Raw genomic sequence first — 12842 nt, 5'->3', positions numbered from 1 at the left:
GTGGACGGTCTAAAGCCTTTATACATACCGTCTTAGTGCATAGAATACTAACCTATTAAAATAATTGTTAGCATGATTTCATAAATCATCTTGTTAAACATACATGTTGTACAGTGAATCTTTAGGATGAACTGTTTCTGTGGATGTCTACCTTAGTGACTACCTTACCTATAGACCAGTCAGCATATTATCATTATTTAAAAAGATTAAACACTTGGTGGACCCCCTGCAGTAACTCTGATGACCCCTGTTCTTATACATAATGAATTACCATATAGTTAATCATTTTGCTCAGAACCCCTTGCATTCAAAGAAATGTTCACTCCGTGTCTAAGTTAAGATCTGCACAGTTAACCTAGAACTTGTCAATTGAACTTTATTGGTCAGAAAGTGTAATGAATATACTATTGTGGTAAAGTTTCCAAAATCCTCATATGGTAAAGATCACCACCCCAGGTTTTGTGGAGCAGCACAGATACTGGCATAACACCATATACAAATGCAAAAAGGGGTTTATCTAGAGAAAGTTCATTACAGCAGAGCTTTAAAGGTCTCATGGCATGAACATTTCACTTTGAGGTTTAACATTAATGTGAGGCTGAATTTCGGGAAAGAGACTTCAGATACAGTATGAGGGGACCACTAAGGTCTATATAAAAGAGACTTCAGATACAGTATTAGGGGACCACTAAGGCCTATATAAAAGAGACTTCAGATACAGTATTAGGGGACCACTAAGGCCTATATAAAAGAGACTTCAGATACAGTATTAGGGGACCACTAAGGTCTATATAAAAGAGACTTCAGATACAGTATTAGGGGACCACTAAGGCCTATATAAAAGAGACTTCAGATACAGTATTAGGGGACCACTAAGGCCTATATAAAAGAGACTTCAGATACAGTATTAGGGGACCACTAAGGCCTATATAAAAGAGACTTCAGATCCAGTATTAGGGGACCACTAAGGCCTATATAAAAGAGACTTCAGATCCAGTATTAGGGGACCACTAAGGCCTATATAAAAGAGACTTCAGATCCAGTATTAGGGGACCACTAAGGCCTATATAAAAGAGACTTCAGATCCAGTATTAGGGGACCACTAAGGCCTATATAAAAGAGACTTCAGATACAGTATTAGGGGACCACTAAGGCCTATATAAAAGAGACTTCAGATACAGTATTAGGGGACCACTAAGGTCTATATAAAAGAGACTTCAGATACAGTATTAGGGGACCACTAAGGTCTATATAAAAGAGACTTCAGATACAGTATTAGGGGACCACTAAGGCCTATATAAAAGCATCCAAAGAGCACCATGTCATGGGACCTTTAATACCTACCTTCAACCAGCTAATCTGGGATAAAATCACAAGTCATCAAGCATCAACCCTGCCAAAATGTCCTTTATGCTTAACTGAATCCAGGAGCACAATGTCCTTAGAAGGCTGAGGGGTGCAAATTAGGAGAATTCCCCTTAGAGTAAGTGATCAGATACATTCACACATACTGCATGGGTACCTACAGTAATACAATTGTTGCTATTCTTTAAGCATGGTGTTTTTGTGAGCAATTTTCTTCAACACGATCACAAAGTGTTTAAAAAAGCTATAATAAAGGAAAGGTATGTGGGTGAATGGTTGTTTTGACATTGCTGCTACATGATGTACATTAAAAGGATTATAAGCAATTTCAGTTTAAATACAAGTTTATAAAAATCTGTCATTATGAAAATATACCATTTTCCTAATTGCATATTCTGTGATAAATTATTCCAAAGTGTGGGGACTGCATAATGAAGACAGTGAATAGAATAACATAATGCCAGTGTTATAGCTGGACTGTACATTCTGCTTTACTTGGGTGCATGGTATAATTTGATAGAAGATATTTCTATAGTGTCAATGCAGCCGGTGCTCAGCCTGGTCAACATTGCTCTAATTCCGGTTGCGCCTCATCTGGAGTCCAGTCCCAGCGCCACACATGGAGCATATGGTCGTAGAATGAGCAGCTTGCCAGTAGACAGGACAGTGAAGAAGCGTCCTCGTTCGAGTTGAGGGCAGGGCCTGGACCTCTATCCCCACTGATAGAGGGTGCTGCAATGCCCTCTGGGATGTATCGTCCTGCATCATCTTCTAGGGAAGTGTCAAAGCTGGCAGTGGGAGATTCGTACTGAATTCTCAGGTGTCCTCCACTCTCTGTGAGGCTTTCCTTTGGTTCTGCAGCAACAGGGGAGCAAGGAACGGGCTCCTCCAGGGACAGCCGAGACCAGTCGGCTCCGTACGCCAGGGAGTTGTGGAGGATATAGGAGGCTACGACTGGACACGCTCCTCCACTGCCCTCTGGACAATGACAGGGAAACATTAAGGGTTTCAAACAGAAACAGAAGTTACTCACTCTTGAGATGTCCTGGTCCTAACGGGATCCATTTCATTCACACTACTTTGTATACAATATCTTAGGTTGAATAACAGTTCCCACAAGTTTCTCACCACCTAATGGATCCCAATTTATTCTGTAATGAAGATCCTAAGTGCCAGGCCAATGACCATAACTAAATGATAGAGAAAATATCTTGGTATGCAGTCAATGCACAACTCAACCAGTGTTTTTTTTTTTTTTTTTTTTTAAACAGTTTTGAAAATGTAATTATTTTTCAAAAAAGGCAATTTAGGACTGCAAGTAATTATTATTTTCTTGATCCGTGAACCAAAAGTTCCCAGTTTGAATCCAGCCAGGGACATTTGGTGCATCTCTTGCTCCTTCATTTTATGTCATCTCTCTAGTATTGGCATATAATACAGGCATACAATGCATCCATCAAAAACAAGCTAATTATCACATTTAAGAAGCTGAAACCAGAGAACGTTTGGCAATTTTGCTTGAAAAATCACTGACATTTTTTATCGTTTATCAAAATAGTTGCCATTATTTTCCTATTGATTAACTTAATGAATCTGAAGGCAAAGATAATGCTTGGTACCTAGGGTAACTAAATGAACGACTAACCAACCATAAAACAAAGAAGAAGAAAAAAAACCAAAAAAAGTTCATAGTAACAATCCATAGCAAATGTTTCCTTGGCCATCTCTCCTTCCTACTCACCCAGGGCCTGCTGGCAGTGAAGGATGTGGAAGTCATTGTGCATGCTGGCTGCCAGCAGCAGGTGCTGGTGAGTCGGGTGCCACTTCAGCCTCCACACGCCACCGCCCACGGGACTCTCACTGAGAGGCTGCCGCATGTTCCTGCCATCCCACAGCAAAACCTGCTCATCGTAGCTGCAGAAAGAGAAGCCCAAAACACAAGACTTACAGACACTCAGCCAGCTGAAAGTTTAGGACAAGAAGACCAAAGACAGAGGAAGCAGTGGTAGAAAACAAGAGTTTCTGCAGGTTTCATCAAGTCAAATTGAAGACTTTTTAAGACCATTATAAATCAAAGACCTTTATCACAACATCAACTGGGCCCTAAATTCAGGGTTTTCAAGCCAAGTAACACTAAACTTGCACTTCGCCATAGCTGAAGAATAAAATCTGTTTCATGTCTGTGGTACAACCCGAAAGAGTTTACCCTGTAAACAGTAGCTATAACCATACAAAAGGCAATTCTCACACAATGCCAAGTTACCATAGAGAGTTCACTGGGATATTTACCTGCCTGTAGCCAGGATGTGTTCCCGATGTGGGTTGCTGTGAATACTGCACACACCCATCGAGTGCCTTCAAGAGAACAGAACAGACATTGTACTAATATGTACTTTCCTAAACGGACAAACCAAATGAATGTTGTTGTTGCCCTGGCTGGGCCATACGGAGAAAATCAGATATCACGATATTCTTGACCAAATACCTCCACGTCGATATTGCAACAACATTGTAGCGTTAACTATTGGTGCTTTAACATAAAATCTTCACAATTCAATTTTAGATAAATAAAACTCAATAAGGTGGATATAATGACTAAGTGGGTAAAGAGGCAAATAATTATATAACAGCTAGAATGGTCTTGTAAGTTCAGAAAATGACATCACTTTACTGTAACGCAGCCTTTAACACCAGGAAAAGAAAGTTCTCTGTGATACGCAAAGGCAACTGGACTTGCTAGGAATTCTGCAAAGACGTTTCGCCTCTCATCCAAAAGGCTTCTTCAGTTCTCACTGACTAGTGGGGAGTTCCAGATATGTATCTGGTGGGTTGTGTCACCTGAGGGTCATTAGTCACATTTGGGTCATTGACTTGGGAGAAAAGACAACACTTACCATATTACGATATCCAAAATTGATGCAAAGATATCTAGTCTCATTATATCACGATGTCGATATATCAATATACTGCCCAGCCCTAGTTGATGCTAATATCAGTACTCACCTTTTACTGGTGAAAGTGGGGCAGGAGGGCCCGACCCTGAGATCCCAGCCTTTAAGTTTGCAATCATCTCCACCTGAGGAGGAACGACAAACACACACAGAGAGGAAAAGGTGTAAATGCAGAAAAGAGATATAGCAGTAACAATGAGCTCCCTCTTATCCACCTAAATGCTGATTACACATTCATGCATTAATAAGAATAATTTATTAATATAAAACATATAATTAATTATATAACACTGTAAAAGGAGCTATCCAGCATACAATTTTACCTTGTTGCCGATATATCTGCATCATTCTACAGTGTATGTCGACCGATAAGTAACAAGATATCAAATGCCAAAGATATATTCGTGACTTTTAGGAACAATGTTGCTGTTGCATAGGTTTTTTTCCAGAGAGCACTGTCAAGCTATTTCTCAACTGCAAAATGTCCTGCTTAGTACATATCTTGGTCACAATCTTTCAAAAAAATAAATGTCATCTTTGTGCATGGTCTGCGTTTATGTAAAAACATGAATATCAGCTGATGTATCGTTTCGTTATCGTATCAGATTTTAGTAACTCTTAAATATGGATGTTGGTATCGGCCGCAAAAAGTTAGCATCGGTTGGGCTCCAATTAAATACTGTGTTGTATGAAGCAGGGGTCTTTAACGTTTTTCAAGCCAAGGACCCCTTAACTGAAAGAGAGACGGAGCAGGGATAAACCTGGACAAAGATCCACCACATGATTACGGCTAATCCATAATTTACCCCTCTGTCTGGTTTAATAAAAAAGCTATTGATAGGCAATGGGCCACATCTGAAATTAATTTTCTTGGTGACTTGGTTAGGGGAAATAAAATTAGATCATTTGATGAAATTAAGAGTGAATATGATCTTAGTCAACAGGATTTTTGGAATTTTTTACAGATCAGGCATTGTATTCTAAACAATAGAAAAAAAACTATCTTGACCCTCCAGCTAAGAGCCAGGAGCTGTTTCATGTAGCCTGGCAGAAAAAAGGTGGAGCCTCCAAGTTCTTATACGAGGTCAGATTGGAAGGTTTGAGAATATGTTGAGAAGTAGATGGGAGAGAAAATTACAGATGACAGATGAGAAAAGCTGGTTCCCTCTTAGCATAGCTGTTCACATAAAGCTCAAGCTCAACTTACTCACTGTAAACTCTTACCCCACAACAATTAGCCAAACTTAGACTAAGGGACAGCGACACCTGCTGGAAATGTGAGAAAGAAGTTGGTACTCTCGTACACATGTTGCATTTTTGTGAGAAAAAGAGATTGGTAGATTTGGTAACTGGTACTATCAAGGCATGTTTATATATAATTTATGTTCATTTATTTTTATTCTTTATTGTTTATTGTATTCCTCTTATTGTAATGTCCGTTCTGTGTTGTCCACAGCTGTCTCATTATGAAATTGTATTGAATGGCTGACAGGTGCAGCCTGGGTTTATTTAACGAGTAAAATATGTGTGAATTAGTCTGATTCCTATTGTTATTCCCTCTGTCAGTGTAAGGGATGCATCTGTTTTATGTTTGTTTTTATTAATAAAACATTTTCTTTATGATTATTACAAGCCAATTATGATTTACAGTAAGGGAGTGTTACCAGAGTAAACCAGCTGTGTGTCCCAGTAGGAGAAGGCTGAGATCCAGGCCTCAAAGTCATGGGCTTTCCACTGTGACAGAGCTGTGAGAGCGCCTTCAGCCAGGGTCAGCACACTGACGCAGCCTGCAGAGTCGCTGCACACCACCCGCACATCACTGCTGCAGGAACAAACAGGGAACTCACTCAACTGTCATAAAAGGAGCCGTGTGTGTGTGTGTGTGTGTGTGTGTGTGTGTGTACACATAATGTTACTGATGATGTAACATTCATATGGAGTCAGAGCTCTGGTCCATGCTGAGTGTGTTACCTGTCCATTCTCCCCGTGGACCAGTCTAACGACAGAGCCAGCCGCTCTGCTCCCACCTCCAAACTGCACAGCGAGTGCAGACTACAGCCGCCTTCCTACTGGATACACACATTCATTAGTGCAGACTACCACATCAACAACTGGTGTCACACCTTATAATAGTATTATAATATAGGGGTGTGGGAAAAAAAAAAATCAAAAATCGTATGTATCAGGATTTTCCGTAGGGTCGTGATTTTTTATTGATTTTTTTTTACCAATGACTCACCTAAATATTTTTTGTTTAGACGGTATCGTTGACGGCGACTACATCATATCTGTTTCCAGCAAAACAGAGAAACGGCAGAAAATGTAGAAAAGCCATGTTATGTTCTTCTTTACAAAGTAAATAAATGTCAGACTGACTAACGGACATGCGATGTGCATTCTTCTTAGAAAACTATTAGCTGTTAGAAATGTCTCATGATATATTGCCTCTAGAAGTGGATTATTCAACTTTTGTTTTTGTTAAAGAAGGAAAGGAAAATCCCAATACTCAATACTATCAAATCACAATACTTCTAGAATCGCAGTAAATAACAATTACAATTCAAATCACATCTTAATGTCATGTTATCGGTAAAGAATCTAATCAGGAAGAAAGCATACCGTCCCAGCCCTAATTATAATACATTATAACAGGCAGAGCAGAATGAACACACTCGTCCCGTCCAAACACATCATTTTACATCAGCAGCAAACCTTTCTGTGGCCTACTGAACAAACAATGTGTCTTGGTTCATTTTAGCTTGCACACATTTACTGTCCTCTCTCAACAGACTGAAGAGGCTATGTGTGGTAACACACCATGGAAGGTACAGTAACTTAGTAAAAGAGCTGTGCAAGACTATGTTTAGATGTTGTCGACACTGTGTCAAGTGTTGTATAGGACAGTAGTATGTTTTAAGGCGTTTGTCACTCCAAAACAAACTCCTCAGTCTTCATAACACCATGCAGACCAGCACAAACCACATACTCAACGTTAACAGCATAGCAAAGGTTGTGTTTATTATTGTATTATTATTGCAGGTCTGTTGTATTAGACCGCAATTATATTGTGCACCTATTGTAAAGTCTTCCTGCTTTCTTGGCCACCACTGTGTGTATGGTCAGTTTTAATAAGATACTGCCAACAGGTTGGCCTAATGGAGCAAACTCTGCTTTATAATCTAACCGTTCATCAGGGCCTTGCTTAACCACAGAACCACACGTGGTACATTGTGATTTTCTGATAAATCTGGCAAATACATGAACTTCTATGCAGCAGAGAAACATTTCACGATGCCCCTTACTGTCTATTTTTGGTGTTGAAGTTACAGTGCTATTTGGTATACAAACTCAAGCATTTATATGTTGTACACTGTATGCGTTCTTTGCTCACAGACAATGCAGACATTAACCCCTGTTTTCCCCCAGGCACATCTGCATTCCAGAGGCGCCGCGGGCCCTGGGAGCAATAGCGGCCATTCAAGTCAATGCTTGATATTCCACCAGCCGGGCTGCGGTGCGTCCCTGAAGTGTGCGTGGAGCGGCTCTCCGCTCCGCTAAAGATACGTGGCAGGACTATTTTCACGCGAGCCGCGGGGCATTCAGACTGCCAGGTAGGAAGGGAAACAGAGAGAGCATCCAGTCAATTTAACAAAAGACACCCCCCCCCCACCCAATATCGTTTATGTCTCCTCTACAACACCACAGACAATGAGAGATTCATCTTGGAGGTGGAAAAACATAACAAACATCACAGATCCCTTTTATAAGGCAACGGCAGAAAAGAGAAGGCATGGAGTTTAATTACAGGAGAGCTTGGAGTGGAAGGTAGAGACTAGCTTAATAAACATTACTTGCTGTAAAGTTCTTGTAGAGACAATATAATCTGCAAGTCGGGCAGCAATGTATGGCACGTGGCAGAGGACAGAACAAAACAGGAATGCAGCCGGAACACAGCACAGACGCACGCGCCCAGTGGAAAATGGGGGTAAGCCATATAATAATAATAATAATAATGAATCCCGCAAGGAGAAATTCAATTATTTAACTGTTATATACAGTATATTCAAACACAGGCCCAAATAGATAAATATTATGTATGTATGCCTTATGTATGGATGGAGAGATGTCAGAGCCAGGGGGGTGCCCCCAAGTCCCCCCATACCCGAGTTTGGTTAGAATGATGTTCTCTGATTACATGACTTATTATTGTGGTAGAAAAGGGTGCATTCAATGATATTTGATCTCAGCAGCTGATGTGTATATTCAACAATCATATGTCTTGTCAAAAACCCTACATGCTGATTCTGTACACAAACATCAGCTATATGCCTATAAATATTTGATGTCACTGGGTGGGATTCTTCTGATGCCACATTTCTCACCTGACTGTCTGACAGCGTGTACAGCTGCAGCTCTCCGGTGGCAGCTGCCATTCCCAGCACTGCCCTCCCTGACACCGGCACATGGCACCTGAGAACACGCAAAGGAATCAACAAGAGCCAAAAGCTGGGTTCAAAACCGTTCCCTAACACGGAAATAGTGCAATATATATAGTGTGTTCACCATTTTGTAGTGGTGTTCGAATTCTCCGCGGTTAATTTCATTCACTGTATAGTCCGCTATAAAATACCCACAATGCAAAGCTAATTTGAGCGTACATACGATGTACCCTACATTTTCCTCCTGTATACCACAACGCAACGCGGCCGTGTTTTCCCGGAAGAGAAGAAGAAGCAGAAGCACCTGCGAAAACTGAAAAGGAAAAATGGAGCAGACTTTGGTTTCTAAACAGTGGTAATCTAACATGCAACATATATACAGCATGTTACTCTCCTCCTGAGTGCTCATCTACTGACGCAGGTCACGCAACGATTTGTTTTCAGGGAATGTTACGATGTGTCCAAAATCTGGTTTGGTCATTCCCGATATAGTTCACTATTTAATAAACACTATATAGGGAATAGTGAGTGAGTGAGTGAGGGAACGGTTTCAAACACAGCTTATGACATCAATAACTGGTCAAACCTGATTTCTTACCATTTCAAATCTAAAATGGCCGCCGTGTCCATGCGCTGTAGCTCAGTAAGAGGAGGGATCATAGATCCCTCTCGCCGAAATTCAAAAAGGTACAAGCGACCAGTCCGCCTTGGGGTGGCATCCTCTTCCTCTGCCTACAGGAAGAAAATGAAAAGGACATCATCAGTCAACGGTCAGATACCAACAGGAGCACGAGTATGTAAACATTACTGCTGCATTAAATTAAGTCACAAAGAACTCAGGCAGCACAATTAATCATATAATAATCATTATGACTTTACAAGGCAGGCTTGGTAAAGTATGTCCAATAGATTAAATGTAATTAATTAATATGGTTAGCACCGTTACCAGCACACATGAATTGAAATGAAATAATGAGTATGAGGTATGAAGTGCTGACCTTATGTATTTGAGCGTGTTTACTGCACAACAATTGAATCCTGTGTGATACTTTTATTAGTTGTAGTTTTCAATAATGTTTTTTATGTCAATCTCAATTAATGTGTACCAACTATTTTAAATGTACAGCCAGAAGAGGGTTATGCTTCCTATAGTAGGTGTGGACAACCCCAACTCATTTGTGCCCTGCTATGGGGACCCAGGTCTAGATTTAGACACAGGGCCTTAGGATAAGGTCCTAAGTTGACATTGTGCTTAAATGGTGCATTACAACTTACAAACTGACTATCAAACTTTCACAAACCAAATGCACCTGGAGATCTCAGGGCTAGGGCTGCACCATTATTCGCAATTTTATCGAAATCGCAATATGGACTAGTGCAATATCCAAATCGCTGGGGGCCGCAATACGTGTTAAAGTCAAAATATGTGTCAAACCATTCTGAATTAGGTATTGTGGTGCTACGGAGACGTCCCATCATACAAATCGCATCCTACGGACTAAATTGTAATAGTTTTCAATGAAAATGATACAAAAAATATTATCCAATATCGTGAATCATATCCTCATCCTTGTCACGATGACAGCAAGCACTTAAGCCACGTAACGTTAGTTCTAGTTTGATTAATCTCATGTGGTCTAAAAGAGGAGAATCAATGGCACTGCACTGGGAAGCAGTGTTCCTGTGGACAGTAACGACTAAAAAAGGTTTGATGTTGTCATACCGTGTAAATACAGATAGGAAACACCTGACACTAATGCTGAATCAACTATAGATGATAGGATAACAGGTAATAGCATGCACGTGCAAGGGGGGGGGGGGCTATGGGTGCTTGAGCCCCTCAAGGCCAAAGTGCCCTTTTTTTGTCCAGATTTTTTTATACCTTTTTTCTTTGACGATGGCCCACAAGTGGTCCGTTTAAGAATAATATTTAACAATAATAATTAGCTAGATACAACGACCTAAACCTTCATATCACATGATGACCAGGCTTCCTGCCAGGCGCGCCACTTAGATACAAGTGAGTCCATGACATCCGTCGGCGGCGCGGCCAGCAAGAGCGACAGAAAGTTGAAGTGCAGGTAAGTGTGCTTTTGAAGTGAATGAGAATGCATGCATGCGCATTTGGTTTGTTATAGAGGCCTCTTGCCGCTGCCGCTGCATAACGAGTCTCCTCCAGGATTAAAACAGCCAGCAGGCAGCTAACTTTGAAGTAGTCACATTTCGCGGTAACTGCACGAGCTGCCGCGGCCACAATTACTCATCGTGTGATAGCCTTATAGCATCACCGTTTCATTCTCTGATACACAAGAGAAGACAGCAGCAGTTCTCTGTAGGTTAACAGAAGGGTGTGTGTGTGTGCAGCAGCAGCAGTTATCTGTAGGTTAACAGGTGTGTGTGTGTGTGTGTGTGTGTGTGTGTGTGTGTGTGTGTGTGTGTGCTTTCTGCCTCTCAACCAGCAGCCCACTTAAAAGAACATGTCACTTCTTTGGGAAATTAGCTTAGGTTATTTGTAGTCTGCGGTGTAGGTGACTTAATAAAGGACATCGTTATATTTTGAGAAAATAATCTGAAACATGCTGCATACCTTTGCAAATCCCTTTCTGATTCCAAGCCTACTAGCCCACTGCTACAGAAACCTGATAGTCAGCTCAGGTTGCACTTATAGGCTACAATTAAACTGTTTCTGGTTTGATATCTCGTTATCTTGTATTTGTGTGAATGTAGTCTAATGTAAGGCTCTATATTTCATTTTGAGGTATACCGTATTGTGGATTTAGTATTATGTAACATTTCATATTGCACTTTCTATATACAGTTTGGATACTGTATGAAAGATTTCATTTTGCTTGGACAACAGTTGCATTTTTTGGATATATTTGTGTGAATGTAGTCGAAGGCTCCATATTTCATTTTGAGGTGTACAGTATTTTGGATTTAGTATTATGTTAAAATATACAGTTTTTAAAATAAAGATGACATAATGTATATTGTTAGCAAATCTTGTTCCATATGCCCAGGGTTCAAAATTAACTTTTTCGTCCACCAGCCAAATGGCTAGTCAATGTTCACATTTCACCAGCTACTCAATAGAGTACCATTGTTTTTTTGGCTGGTGAGTGCAGCAAATCTACCAGCCACTTGCATATTTTACCAGCATTTGGCTAATAAATTTGGAACCCTGCATATGCCCTTTTTTTAATTTTGAGCCCCCCCTCAAAAGGTCTCTGCACGGCCCTGGGTAATAGGATGTACCGGGTTACAGCTAGGACTGTTCGTGTGTAGCCTCACCCCTTTATGCAGCTGATAGGTCCCGCAGGCCAGGACATCGTGGTTCGATGAAACGGGACACCACTCCACCGTGTCAGCACTCAGCTCCGTGTCAAACACCTGTAGATTACGGGTCCTCGACTTCCAAGCCATGACCACCTGCTTTGCATAACGTTAGGGTTACTGTGCCAGTGCTATAACTAAAAAGCAGACTTAGATTCCGTTACGTCTCGGCTGTAAAATCAAAAGTAAACTCAGATAAGTCTAACAAGTTACTAGTACGCAACCTTAAGAAATACTATCTATCTAGCTAACTTCCAGTAGGCTATCTGAGCTAAATAATCTGTTTGGCAGTTAGTTAGCTAGCAGCTAACGTTATACCCTATGGTTATAACTTACTCACTGCAGTCTCACGCAGCGCAACAGTTAGACACTTCAGATAGTGAGCAGATATTCAACGGGTGAATTAAATGTCCAAAGTTGAGCTTACATTAGTTTAATACTGAATATCCTGAGAAACAAAACATTAACAACAAAGTCACACGTGAGCCAGCCACGACTGGACGACTCAATACGTCATTACGTCATCGCTTGGCGTTAAGGGTGCGTTTAGGAACCACTGCAAAACAACAAGATCGAATCGCCAATTTACATGGACTTGTATCATGTAAACTCAAAATGGTTTTCTATAAACTGGCGATTTGATCTTGTTGTTAAATTGTTAAAATAAAATAAATAAAATAAAACTAGCCAAAATAAAGGAGGGTGGACAAAAGCAGTTTGATTTACTGCAGTGCCATTGTAATGGATTGCATTT

General features: G+C 40.6%; 1 protein-coding gene across 6 annotated transcripts; it reads right to left on the bottom strand.

Annotated features, from left to right (window-relative positions):
• Window positions 1–358: 358 nt before the first annotated feature.
• Window positions 359–12648, bottom strand: dph7 (diphthamide biosynthesis 7). 6 transcript variants are annotated; one of them, XM_031300502.2, is made up of 11 exons: window positions 12516–12648; window positions 12047–12184; window positions 9354–9487; window positions 8699–8786; window positions 6288–6382; window positions 5981–6138; window positions 4369–4441; window positions 3655–3720; window positions 3107–3279; window positions 1332–2343; window positions 359–542 (listed from the first exon to the last, which is right to left on the bottom strand). In XM_031300502.2, exons 2-10 carry the CDS (start codon window positions 12176–12178, stop codon window positions 1928–1930), a joined length of 1335 nt encoding a protein of 444 aa, XP_031156362.1. In that variant the 5' UTR covers window positions 12179–12184; window positions 12516–12648; the 3' UTR covers window positions 359–542; window positions 1332–1927. The 6 variants fall into 6 exon arrangements, with proteins under 6 accessions (XP_031156362.1, XP_035851611.1, XP_031156361.1 ...); XM_035995718.1 differs by having other exon boundaries at window positions 12047–12259; window positions 12425–12618; XM_031300501.1 differs by having other exon boundaries at window positions 12047–12187; window positions 12425–12618.
• Between the last annotated feature and the right edge of the window lie 194 nt (window positions 12649–12842).

This window comes from Sander lucioperca, chromosome 2, assembly GCF_008315115.2.
Source record: "Sander lucioperca isolate FBNREF2018 chromosome 2, SLUC_FBN_1.2, whole genome shotgun sequence".
NCBI lineage: Eukaryota > Metazoa > Chordata > Actinopteri > Perciformes > Percidae > Sander > Sander lucioperca.
Note: the sequence above shows the minus strand (reverse complement) of the source record. Positions and strands in the feature narration are given on the sequence as shown.